The sequence below is a fragment of the Carassius carassius genome, chromosome 46 (genome assembly GCF_963082965.1).
Source record: "Carassius carassius chromosome 46, fCarCar2.1, whole genome shotgun sequence".
NCBI lineage: Eukaryota > Metazoa > Chordata > Actinopteri > Cypriniformes > Cyprinidae > Carassius > Carassius carassius.
In genome coordinates, this window is record NC_081800.1 from 15,324,223 (window position 1) to 15,338,331 (window position 14,109).

General features: G+C 39.5%; 1 protein-coding gene across 1 annotated transcript in view; it reads left to right on the plus strand.

Annotated features, from left to right (window-relative positions):
• The window catches only part of LOC132129020 (agrin-like), a 268,355-nt gene extending 254,948 nt beyond the window's left edge, over positions 1-13,407 (plus strand). Inside the window, exons 31-38 of the mRNA XM_059540418.1 lie at positions 3,169-3,285; positions 3,731-3,914; positions 4,382-4,469; positions 5,636-5,659; positions 8,107-8,139; positions 10,101-10,325; positions 10,594-10,697; positions 12,545-13,407. Coding sequence (XP_059396401.1) covers positions 3,169-3,285; positions 3,731-3,914; positions 4,382-4,469; positions 5,636-5,659; positions 8,107-8,139; positions 10,101-10,325; positions 10,594-10,697; positions 12,545-12,702 — 933 coding nt within the window. The 3' untranslated portion in view covers positions 12,703-13,407. The remainder of the gene's footprint in view (positions 1-3,168; positions 3,286-3,730; positions 3,915-4,381; positions 4,470-5,635; positions 5,660-8,106; positions 8,140-10,100; positions 10,326-10,593; positions 10,698-12,544) is intronic.
• Positions 13,408-14,109: the final 702 nt, after the last annotated feature.

Consider the following 14,109-nt stretch of genomic DNA (forward strand, 5'->3'; position numbering starts at 1 on the left):
GCCGGGGCTCGCTCGCTCACGCTCTCTCTCTCTCTCTCTCTCTCTCTCACGCGCGCTCTCTCTCTCTCTCTCTCCCTCTGTCTCTCTCTCTCTCTCACGCGCTATCCCTCTCGTGCGCGCTCTCTCACGCTCTCTCTCTCTCACGCGCACTCTCTCCCTCTCTGCCCTGTCAAAACTTTCACTCTATGATGGTTAAGCTGTGCAATTAATCCGCTAATCACATTCGTCAAGGGCCGGGGAGCAGCTGGCCCGTACAGTTAATGAATAACGGATCAACTACGACAGCCTACATCACACATCCTGCGATGTGACTATCGTGGATTCGTACATCGCGATATCGATGCTTAAACGACACATCGTGCAGCCCTACTCTGTCTGAGCTCGTGTCAAACCCGAAGTACGACAGCAGAACAATCGGGCCGCTCTCGTACACAAATCGAGGCCGTGAAATAATCTCAAAACTCTCTCATCCTCCAGTTATTCTAAATAGTGTAATTTGTGATCAGCTTGATGTAGTCTTACACGTAGGCACTTAAGTGTGCCTTTTTTGCCATTAAATCTTCCTAGGTATGATAATTGTGTTTCATTTCAACAGTAGAGGAAGGCAAATCTTATTAAAGTAAGAGCGTGAGAGGATGAGAGAGGAACAAAATGTGAAGAAACCAGAAGGAGCCGTCTGCAGCGAAACCCAGAGAGAAATGCTTTCATATTGCTTCGATGGCCTCAGCTGTTCCACTGAACAGACTCTAACTACACTCCCATATCATAAAGCAAATATAAATAATGCGGGTGCAGTAGTGTAAAACATAGCGCAACTTTAATGCAATTTCTGATTTACTCTGAAAATTTGTTTCCAAGGCACTGTACACACATATATTTATTTACTTGTGAGCTGCATGCTAAAAGTCTTGCTTGAGCTATGCCTGTGAATATTTATTCCTCAGGCTTACAGTTTACTGCATGTTTCTGTTCTGTGTGTACTGACATCCTCTCTGTTTTCTACACTGGTAACATTTTTTTTCTTCCTTCCCCTGTGCTCTTTTTGTGTGCTGTCTGGATATAAGAAATCACGCAAGGTAATGACTGAAGTCTGAAATCGCTTTCTCGAATCCACATTCTCATTCCCACCAAAAGCAACTGTCCATTTCAGCTTCATTGTCCATTAGTCAAGATCTGGTAGAGGATCAAACGAAACAAAGGCAAGGTTTTTTTTTCTCTTCTTAAAACCATTCCATATGCTGAAAGGAGTGATGCAGAGAGAGATATGGCTTTCACCTCAGACCAGCTGGTATGGGGGCGACAAGGGAGAGAGTTATCATTTGACCATCATTGTTTCATCACCCTTCCAACAACAATGAAATGTCTTCATTAGTCTCACGTGGGAGGGCCATTAAACCGCCTCGCTGTGGATGTAGACTGCGAAAGAAATGCTGCTGGTGTAGGAGAGAAAGGGAGTGTTATCAAGAGAAGAAAGAGATGTGAGAGGAAGAGTGTGTGGTACAGAGCTAGGAGTTGTTCTTTTGGCACATTTGTTTTTGGACTCTTCAAGGGTGTCTTACTTTTTTTTTTTTTTTTTTTCGTTTGAGGTGGTACCAGTGACAGTCTTGGCTCATTTCCTGCCCTAGGCAACATAAGACATGGCCAGAGAAATACATTCTATAAATAAGTGCGAGACATGATAGTCTAGTGGTAGAGTTTCTTTTAAGAATCCTAGGGGTTTCAGATGTGTAACTTTTGAACCCCAAACTTTTTGAACTTTTGGGATAGGGTTAGAAGTCTCTTATGTTCACCAATTTGTGTTTTGTAACATTATAAATGTCTTTAATGTCACTTTTGATCAATTAAATTAATCCTTGCTGAATAAAAGCATTACTTTTCTTCCAACCCTAGACTTTAGAATGATATTATATAATTAATAAAGAGACATTTTAAGATTTGTTTTTAATTGATGTATAATATTATTGGGTTTGAATGTATTTATTCATTTATTGCAAGGAAACCTTCTGAACCTGACAGCTAGTGATGATTTTGATTGTGAATAACTTTGACTTTTTAAAAACAATATCATTTTCAGTTTAAAGCAAATGATCTGCATTTCTACCAAATTCCTGGCTCTAAAATTGGAGGGGGCACGTGACAGTTTGAGTGGGCATGATGCTTCTGGGCCCTTGGGCAAACTACCTAAATAACAATGACAGTTAGCTATTCACTTCACCTGCTCAATCTCAGTCTCAGCTTGTGTTGGCAGAGAACGGGAGAGTGAAAATGTCTCTCCCAGCCTGTGGCTGTCGGTGCATTGCAGCTTTGTGTCAAGACTTCTCATTGCACACGTCTCTGACCACATGAAACAGCAGCTGGGTGAAAACATTCCTGGCTATGCTGTCTTGGCCCAAACGCATGCTTGGACTGGCCTCTGGGTCCGTAGCCAGAGCTTTTCAAGCCTTCGCCTGTATCCGTACTTAGCTATTCTTCTTTTTATATCTCCGGAATGAGAGCTGGACCACACATCAGAAATTGGCATTGCTGTTGATGTCCCATCTTTTTTTTTCCCGGCAATTAACTTGCCTTTCCCCCCAAGGCAATTTTTGGCCTACATAAAATAAAGATTTTTAATTCTATTCAAATAGAGTCTCTCACAGAAAAATCCCTCTGTAACTAAAGCGATTTTAACACAGGTTGGAGAAACGCTCATTTCATGGTCATCTGCATTGTACTCTATACACCAATTAGAGTTTACAACTCAAGATTTTAAATGTCCGAGGAACAATTAGGCATCCATTACACTAAAAAAAAAAAAAAACATCCATATCAATCATCCTAATTTCAATTGCTTCAATTTTCTCTCACTTTTTTCTACCTCTTTTCCACCTGTCTAATATGTTAGATTCAGAGTCATTTACCATTCAGGTAACTGAGCTTAATTATGGTTTTGCAATACAATACTTACACTGATGTGGATAAGGATTAGGGGTAAAAGTTGAATTAATAAGCCTGCTGATATACAGTAAACATCCACTCTTCTACTGATTTTACTGCAGTTGCTCTATTAGATGGCCCATAAAAATTTATAGCCATTTTATTTGCATTAAAGGATGTGAAGTTTGAACAGTGAATAGAGGACAAGGAACAGTTCATGTGGTTTCTCACACTCATTTTTGTACTCTCCAGAATCAGCACACAGATCTTAATCTGAAGGAGTCACTCTTTGTGGGCGGAGCCCCTGATTTCCGCAAAGTAGCCAGAGCTGCTGCGATTAAAGATGGCTTCAAAGGGGCCATTCAGAAGGTGAGAGCTATCATGGATGCATTAAAGTCATGAATTTCCATTTGCATTCCGTTTTACTTCCAACAGCTGATGTACAGTATGTTTAGAGTGAAACAGGATATTCAGTGTGAATAAACCTGAATTTTACTCTCTGGGAATTACATGGATAGTAAAAATTAGATGTTACTTACCAGAATGAAGCCAAATCTAAATTTGATTTGCAAAAACACCCCCTAAATAGCTGTTTGGCTATTGGTTCACATCGTCCAATGACCTGTACAGCCATAATGACAAATAATGAAATTTATTTTTTTTAGAAGCACAACTTAAGTCTATTTAGACACAAAATTACATAGAGAACACACTTTTTAATGTTTTCTACTAATGAATCCTCCAAAGTAAGACCAGGAACATGCATTAGAAAAAAAGGAAATAGTTTTTGAAAATAATTTTGATATCTTCATAGATTACTCTGATGGGAATTCCAATCCTGAAAGCTGATAACGCACTTCACTCCAGTGATGTGTCCATGTATCCCTACCACCCCTGCTCCAAAGATGTTTGTGAGAACGGAGGCCGCTGCAACCCCCTCTTGGATAGCTACGAGTGTGTCTGCCGCCACGGATTTGTTGGACAGCACTGCCAGGATGGTAAGTGCCTTATTTCATCAAATCGATGCAAAATCGTATTACCCAGTACAGCCTCTCCTCCAACTCCCTCACACTCCTTTAAGGCAAGATTTGCATACGTCTTTTGAATATATCAACACACAACTTAATTAAAAGGAAATTCTTATGGCAGTTTTAGCCAGTCATTTGCTCCATATGTAGATTTAGCTAAATCCACACCACAAAACTTTTAGAAATAATACCAGCCATCATCCTTGTTCAATTTGTATGCTCATCACAAACACACATTGGCACAGTTGCAAGAAACCCAAGAACTTTTACTCACCTCATTAACCTTGCTGGGTCCTACTGTTGTATCTTTAACCTGAATTAAGCCACAAAAGCATAGAGCCTGCAATATATCACGCTTTCCACCTTTGTTTTAATTACAGTGCTGTGTCTCATATCGATTAATGTAATTTCACTCTGTCTTCTTTCCTCCCTTCCAGCAATATATGAGAAATCTGCTGGGGACACAGAGGCCATTGCATTTGATGGTCATACATTCATCGAATATCACAACGGAGTCACCAAGAGGTAATGTCAATGGCCTCCCCAATGATCACGATCCACCCTGAGCATCCCATCTCTATATTAGCAGTCAATGAAGGGTGATGACAAGCTAGATTACTCTGGCCCCATTTAAGGTCCAACGTTTTTCCTCGTCGTAGCTAATGGTTTGATCTCATCAATTACCGCTTGCACTGGCCTGTCTCTTTGGTTTTCCATGAACCCAGCCTGGTTCTAATTAACATAGCACCCGAAGGAGTCTCGTGACTCCACTACGATGTACCACACTTATGCGCTGTAATGAACCTTCCCCCACCATCACTAGGATCTCAAAACCACACGTCTCCACTACCACACATATCCTAAAGCACCATGGATGGTCATGTCTTGATAATTGCTTCCTTCAACACTTATCAGATGATTTCTCTTACTTTGGTTGGTCTGATGTGTCAGCAGTCCAGCAAGCACCAATTACGTCAAGCGTATTCTAGTAGAAAAAGGACTGCATTTTTAACGCGTCACAGGTGTTATATATTAAATTGCAATGTCTTTACCAGTGTTGAGGAAGCTACTTTAAAATATAGCTTTCAAAGCTACTCATATTTGAAATTAGATAAATTACAGTGAAAATTCCCTATTGAAAGTGCCAATATCTACACTGAAGGTTACTTAAAGTAGTTGACTTCAGTGAAACTATTTATAAAGCACATATATAAGGGCATTTTTCTGGCACAAAGGATCTCAATTAGGATAACCATATTTAAATTTAAATTACTGTAATTTACACATCCTGATTCAAAAATATAATGAACGGCAGAACTTATCTAAATATTTGACTACATTGACTCTGAATCCATTTCAAATTAATTGGTCCTTCCAGTGCTACATGTAAGTCAGGGAATCGTTTATAACTAGATTAACTGATTTACAAATCTGAGTTGACATTAGAAACATTTTACTATCATTGCTGCTTTTTACTGATCATACAACTTAGAAATGCATCTCATACCACCTATTTCACAAACTAGCATTCTGAAACGTGGTGAATCTTAATGTAGGACTCATCTCTATGTGTAGTATATGTGTGTGTATTTGTGTCTACCTGTCTTTCTCTGTACACAGCTTTTCTTGTCTTTGTTCTTGTCCGTCTGTCTCATGTGAGTGTACTCTGTTGTCTTCCTTCTGCTCTCAAGCCAACTGACCAATGAGATCCCAGAGTAAGTAACCCAGAAACATTCTGGGATGGATTTGATTAAGCAAAACTAACATTTTAAAAGACAAACCATTGACATAACCCAACACAAGGCTTTCTTGTTTTCCCTTGTATTCCCATTTACATCACATTCAAGAGAATTTTCATCAAATATACATAAATATCTATTTTTCCAGGAAAGGTAGATTTTCATCTGAAACCAGTTTCAGGAATGCATGCTTGGCATGAATGATGATGAGCATTGTGGTACTCTGATATATTCCCACAGGAATCATGCATGGAAATACCTGAACTGACTGGAAATATGTCTGTGTGTATTCTTATGTAAAAAAAAAAAAAAAAAAAAGAAAAAGAAATGAATGAAGCCCCTTTTAACTGCAAGTGTTATTTAACTTTTTAAAGCACAATATACATCAATATTTTGTTGGTTTTTACAGCTGGGTTTAAATGGCATTTTGCCGCCCCATTAGGGAAATTTTCAATCTGTTATAGTGTTCCTTTTAGTGATTCTTATTTTAAATTATTTGTTTCCTTCTGAATGTAATTAAGTGTCTAAGTGGCTGCTCTAAGCCCTTAAAAAGCTGGCAGCTTGATTAAATGGAATTATGTTATGTATTATATGCTCATGAAAAGTTCCTACCCCGCTTTTAAGCCACGTCATTTTGTTTGTCAAATCGCTCCCAGTAATTTCTAATAATTGTGCCCAAGGATGAAAGCAAAAGTGGCACATTAATCAAGGATTTGTCTCTCAAAACCGGACGCAGTTAAAGAGGCTCCGTCCAGTAGAGAAAGTGAACCACTGCTGGCATCAGTAACGGTTAGGAACAAGGCCCTTTTCATTGACTATCGCTATTCTTGGTGTTTATTGCATGTCACTTCCTGTAAAAATGAAGTGCCGGATTAAAATTAATCTCAACCAAGAAAGCTGACCAGCCCTTCAAAATGAGTGTCATCAATTTAGCTTGATCTGGTTTTGAACAGAGCCCTTAAAGTTAATAAATTCCTCAGACGACGCTGACATAGTGGCGCCGCATCTGTGGGAATTGAGTTATATTTCTGTTAGTATTTACTGTGCTCTTCATCTGTCTTTATTCTCTCTCTTTAGCTCAGCAGCCTTGGATCAATTTACCCATTTTTACCATTTAAGTGTCCTGTTCATAAATGCACTTTTTTATATAATTGGCTTTTGACAAAAAATTTTTTAAAAAGTCTCTTGTATTTAGTTTATCCAAAACCTTGCTGCCTTTTTAGGAAGCATAATAACTCTCACCCTAGACCAGTTATGCTTTACATAAGCAGAAAAGCACGCCACATAAATAGAAACTTGACTCGCAATTGATTTCAGTAGAGTTTGATGTTAGCATTTTGCTAAGCTAACAGCAGCGTAGTAGGCCTAACTATACAGCTTCAGCTCTGCACAGTTCAAAAATGATAAGAATAAGAATATTTATTGTTGTCAGCCACTTTAACATTGTAAATACACAGTTTGATCACTGCACTGTGCTTACATACAGGTAAATGAAAAACGTAAACAAAAATTAAAAAAAATTTTTTTTAATCTTTATGTAATTTAGTGATTTCTCTGCGTAACCACTAGAGGGAGCCTGACATTTTTTTAGAGCCACTGATTTAAATTGTACCGAGATTTGCAATTATATATTTCTAAAAACACGACAAGAGTATGTTATCTTTGAGACTATTATAAATAAAAAATATATATACAACACACCTAATGCATGGGATTCATATCTCATTTTAACCATATTTCAACATGGTTGGTCATGTGCCGGCTGTTTTTCAACTGTTCAACATTAAACGTTGTATCAATGTTGTTTCAACGTTGAAACAACAACTGACCTTATTTCTACCATATTTCAACGTTGAAGGTAGGTCATGTGCCGGCTGGGATGCTTAAGCTATGGTTAGTGTAGCAAAACCATGGTTAATTAGTGGTTACCATGTTTGAGGGGTGAGGGGTTGTTTTATTTGTAGTAAAGTCATGGTTCATTTTCAAGCCGAGTAATTAAGTTGAGTGGACCTATGATGACTTTAAATACTGGCTCCACAGGCAGCTCACTAGGTTTTGGAATTTGATCGAAAATGTCCGGTCTTTCAAACATATACTCACTTAGTTACTCTTTCTCTTGCTTTCTTGCTCTCTTGACTGGTTGAGAATGATGGAATCATTGATAAATTGCAGTAATTCAATCATGTGACAGCACAGAACAATAAAAGCAGCTTGTCAGTACCACTGGTACCGCCGATACAGACTTACAATGTTATTTCTCTGCCTATGCTGGCATAACAACTGAAAGAATAGAATAATTTAGTGAAGTCACTCCAGCTCTTTGGTGCGGATCTTCTTATCTGTATGTTATGCGATCCCTGTTCTTCCCCTCCACCCTTTTGCACTTATTGCATGCCTATCATTTCTTCCCTTGCTCCTCTAAGCCCTGAGTCACTGGAGAACCCATCTGACCAGAGGTGAGTCCCCTCTGTCTAAACTGTTTATAATGGCACGCCGTCCTCCAACACTCAGCCACCCTGCAGAGGCTAAAGGCCAGGGCTTTTGTCAGGTAGCACGTCGCAGCTTGCACTCTGAAATCATGTCTCAAACATGTTTATTTGTCTAATACACAAGCCTAGATAGAATATGTGGAGTACAACTGGTAACGCATATTAAGCAGAACAAAGGTGCCAATGCACACAAAAAAAAGCTTGAGGTCTGTGACTGCAGATTCTTTGTGGAACTGCTAAAAATATTAGAGACATGTATGTACTGACTATTCCCATGTGAGCCACTGCCCCCTATAGGTGGACAGCATAAACCACTCTTTAAGTCTGATCACTTCAACTATGAAAAAATGATGCACCACCCTATTATGAAAGCTGCTGCTTCTGAGATTTTTTAAAAGCAAAATACTCAAAGCAGTTTTGTTGCTCACCTCCCATTAGGATCTCAAGCATCTAGAACATTAGAATGATCTAGATGCTTGAGATCCTATTGGGACATGAGCAATAATAAGCTCAGCTGAGTGGTGTATAATCACAGAGAGCTGCCCTGATGCTGAAGCTCTGGCCTGTGGCCGTGCAAAGGGAAGGCCTATGAAAAGAGTCCAGTCAGCACATTACATGTGTCTCACCGGGAAAGAATTCAATTACAGCAAATAATTATTCAGCTTTGCACCATCAAAGGCTCATCAACTGCATTAGCGTAATGAAAATCTGTCTTTTTAATCAAACAAATTAAGATGTGTTATTTCAAATTCTCAAGTCGTAAGTAGAGCGGCTAATATTGTGATTTAAAAATTTGACTTGTCAGTCGGGCAGAGCGTCTGATTTTACGCCTGTTTTCAGATTAATTGTTCCTCAAGACAGCACGTATTGTTCGACTGGACTCTTCCTAGGTTAAATTCTCGGAAAAAAAAATGCACCGGCGATTTATTCATTTATTCACCCAATCTTTGAAAGGAAACACAAATTCTGTACAAACAAGCTCACAAATAAACACCATCAGTGATATCACAGTTTGCACACCCATGGAGAAAGTGTCTCTATTTGCTGCAATGTGGTGTGAAGATGCGAGCGCAGTCACCATCTGCTTTCTTTTCTTCTGTGTATCGTGTCCGTTGTTTTGTTCCTCTCCGTTTTGTCTTTGTCTTTGTCTTGTCTGTGTTTTTATCCGTGTTGTCACTTGTCTTTCTCCTGTTTACACGTTATCTGATTTAGCAAACAAGCCCCCACACACTTGCTATTCTGTCTCACAAATGCGCTCGCTTTCTCAAATAATGGCTCTCTTGATGCCACAACTGCAGGTACACCACTGAGAACAAAGGAATTGTTGTAAAAATAGCTGCTTTTATTTTTGGTGGCGTATCTGTGGGAACTTGCAAAGGGGCAGAATGCGAGGTGTGTTAGATTAAACCGACTCCCCGTTGACCTGAACAATAGCTCGCTCGGAGTGACACCGTCCTCCCCTGAGGACGGGCAGATGTGACTTTCTCGATGCTTTACAAGGGAGTGCTGCATCCAGGGAACCAGATCAAAACACAGATCAGACAGCAGCTGATATGGGCATCCTTCCTTAGCGCTTCCTGCACAGGAAGAGAAAATCTAGAGCTTGAAGGCAAATTAGGAAGTGTAAACTTGGAGATAACCTAAAGTGTGTCACCAGCCCTCTCACACATACACGTGTTCAAAAGGCCCTTCCCCCATCAGCGTGGCCTAGTTTACCTAGTGTCATACAAACCACATCTGTTCAGTCTGTTCATTAGTTTATCAAACCCTTACTGGGGCTTTGACTGTATCAAAGTTACGTTTTCACTCATAATTGCATCACTGTTGTTGATAATATAGCAGGTAAGTAAGGGTTTCATGCAAGTCCCGTGGCATCTCTGAAATGGCAGTGGATTTGTGACAGCATTTCCTGTCTCTCTTTGATCTAGTGAGAAGGCCCTGCTGGTGAATAAATTTGAACTGAGCATCAGGACTGAGGCTACTCATGGTCTGATTTTGTGGAGCGGAAAGGGAGTGGAACGCTCCGACTACATTGCCCTCGCCATTGTAGACGGCCGTGTGCAGATGACCTATGACCTCGGCTCCAAGCCTGTGGTGTTGCGCTCTTCTGTACGGGTCAACACCAACCGCTGGATACGAATCAAGGCCAACAGGTAAAACATTATTCCATCATTGCCTCAATAGTAAGGAATTTTGCATGTTGTCCAAAGCTTGCTGCAGGTTCATGACTACAAGTGTAAAGCTGCAATCTTCTTTTTTTTCCCCTCATGACTACAATTTAATTTGCCACAAATGTAGTACATATTAACTACAAGTTTGCCAGAAGGCCAATCTTCAGGAAATGTGAGGGGGAAATCAGATTTTCAGTGTTAATGCTGAGCTGGGACTCACTATCTTCCTGCACTTCTCTATTCTCCACAGAGCGCTCAGAGATGGCTCGCTGCAGGTTGGTAATGAGGCAGCTGTCACTGGGTCATCACCATTGGCTGCCACACAGCTGGACACAGACGGCGCTCTCTGGTTGGGTAAGTCCATCTTAGGTCGCTTTGCACAATCGTAGTTCATTTACAAACCATGTACATAAACCTGCTCTGACACACCGAACATCAACAGTCCCACCTTAGCTTGTGAAATCTAATGGGATCTTCCCCCAACATGAGTGCTTTTGATGAGCTACATCTCTTGTTACCCCTGAGCATCACTCAATATTACCTAATTATGTTTAATTAATTATTCCAGAATGAGTCTTTACTATAGGGTGTAAAAAGCCCTAATAGGGTTTAAAAAGCCCTAATGTCTCAGTGTTTGCCTTTTCTTTCTCTTTTGACAAACTTAAAAGGGCTGATTTATTCCATTTTAAGGTTGCGTAAAGTATTTCAGCACAGGCCAGCCAGTAGAGCACAGGGCAGCCGGTGGCTAGAATACATTATCCTCAGACAGCCAGAACATCAAGAGCTCCCTCTGAAAATCCCTTCTTTCAAATTTCATTATTTATTTACTTATTCAGATGTAATTCACTTGAAATTAGCCCTGTCAATTTTACCGTTGCAAGCACACAATCCGATTAAAGGGGAAGCACATGGGGAGGTGAAAGGAAGAGAGAGAACTGGGTGAAACGTGAGCGAACTGTAACGGGGAGACCTTTTTCGCCGTGCTCAAGAGCAGGAGACAGTGCTTGATTTTCAACAGTGTCAGGTCCCTGAGGGAGGCGAGCGTAACTCTTGCTCAGAAAGCTGTCAGGGAACGTCCCCAGAGCCTGGCCTCACAAAAACACTGTTTGATCTTCTCACCTGTTCCTGAGTGTTGTGTCTCTATTGTGTCTCATTCTGACACCCCCACCTTACACCTTCTGTGTCTGTCTCAGGCGTGATTAAGTTTTTAACAGTCTTCTACTCAAGGTTTCCATAAGCCACAGACTTCATCAGCCTTTAATAATATATAATGCTGTGGCTTGCCTTCATGGTGTGTTATATATCAAGTTACACTAAGATATTACCCACCATGCAGGCAAGCTACAGGTCATACTATAGTTCAGCTGACATATACTGTACAGTACAAGTGTTCATGGTAAAAAAGGAATGATTGTTGTAATTGTAAACATTTGTTATATCTTGTTGAAAAGTTTTTTTAAGTTCATTGTGTACTTTGTGTTCATGTTGGTTTCATATGGTTTTGAAAACTGTTTATATAATTTTAAAGAAAATTATACATTTGATGCCTCTTAAAATTGCAAAGGGAGTAATCAACAAGTTAAAGATAAAAGCATATACCCATCTTTAAAAATAGAGATTAAAAGCATTACTTATAAATATGGTGAATTATTAATTCACAAGAAAAAGTGTGTGTGTGTGTGTGTGTGTGTGTGTGTGTGTGTGTGTGTGTGTGTGTGTGTGTGTGTGTGTGTGTGTGTGTGTGTGTGTGTGTGTGTGTGTGTGTGTGTGTGTGTGTTTTTGTGTGTGTGTGTGTGTGTGTGTGTGACTCGCTAAAGTTTTTCTTGCTAAAATTTCATTCTTTTAATGAGTCTTTTTGCTCCATTTTGATAGCAGAATAGGTGTATCACCCTGACATTTTTTACTTTATGCCCCCAAAAATATCAATATAAAATCATTCAGAAATGAAAAAAAAAACATGCTCATCATAGAAGAGCTGTATTTCTGAAAAGAAAAAAGTATCATCGTCTTATATCCAATGTGATGGCATGCATTTCTTACAACCTCTTGAGAGTTTTAAGTGATTAGATGGCTGTTTATACCAATTTTGTGATGTCCACTACTAATAGAATGTTTTATTCAGGTTTATTGTGTGAATATAAAGTGCTGTGCAGTATATCATGTACCCTTGATCTGATCTTGTCCATTCCTCTCGTCTTCAGGAGGTCTGGAGGAGCTGTCCGTAGCTCGCCGGTTGCCCAAAGCTTACAGCACTGGCTTTGTCGGCTGCGTGAAAGACATGATAGTCGACGGGGTACAACTACATCTGGTTGAGGACGCCTTAAACAGTCCCAAAATATTACACTGTTCTGCCAAATAGTCTGGCACCACCATCCTCCCAACACCATGTCTACTGCTGTAATTATTTTTCTATTTTTTGTATAATTTTCTTTGCCTTTCATATTGGAAAAATTACATTGTTTTAATTATAATTTTATTTTGTTTTCTTTGTTCCCCCATCATTGCGTCCAACCATAATCATGTCACCAGTCAGCGAACATGGTGTCACAAAACAAGCAAAAAGTGGCATTACATCTGTCCTGTTCCTATGACAAACAGCAGAACATGTACTTGCTCATTACTTGAACAGTGGCAGATGAGATTGGTGCTGTTTGTGCCGTCTGGATTGCCTTCTCTCGCTTGCTGTCCAGCAGTCATCATACATTCCTCTGAGCTACTGCTGTGGTCCATTACTACATTTAAAAAAGGTCTAAAAAAGTGACTTTCTGCTTTATTGACGCCACAGAAACTGTTAAATACACTGAGCAAGACTATATACAATATTCCTCATTTATGATACCACTAACAAGGGCGAAAGCTTGAAAAACTTGAAGCTTTTGAATCCTGAACTGTTAGTAGCTGACGTAACATTTAGCATTCCTCAAAATTCACTAGTTTTTTTTTTTTTCCCATGCAAAAATCATTGACCTGTGAGATGAAATAAATAGTAATGAAATACATGAGACTGTGAATTTTGAAGATGCTATTTTTGTTGCAGTCATTCGTCTCATGTGTTGTGCATATCTATACATATAAATATACTATATGACCATTTGTTGCATGCATCTTTTTAAGCGTTGAGTTGATTTTGCATTGGTTTTCTTGATCTTCATCATTCCATTCAGGGCAGAAATGTAGCTGACTACATTGCAATCTCGACATATGAACATTCAAGTTGAGAGATACTGAAATTTTATATATATATATATATATATATATTATATCTGCTATTTGTCAATCTGGACTTCGTGTGTGTGTGTGTGTGTGTGTGTGTGTGTGTGTGTGTGTGTGTGTGTGTGTGTGTGTGTTGGAAAAAATGGTTGTTGCAAAAACTCAACATTGGGAGGCGCTGTAACACAGGAAGAGATGAGAGACTCAAAACACATCAGATGGACAAAAACAGCATTGACATTCTTGGCATGTTCCGTCATCGAACAAAAATCTAACATTTCTAACGTATGTCAGTTGAAAATGTCGCTTTAAAATGCTGCCAGCACTTGCTATAAAAAAGGGATGATGTATGTAGACTCCTTGCATCCTATGACCCCCATAACAGCTGTTCATGTTCAGTGGTAACCAGTTAAAATAGTAATGCATGGGTTTAAGTCAAGTCAATATCCCAAGAAAAATGCAATGCTGTGTTGCTGTTTCTGTGTAAAAAAATATGAGTTTGATGCCAGATGCTTTGCAGTATTCCGCTAAAAATATGCCTGTTCAAGGTGAAGAA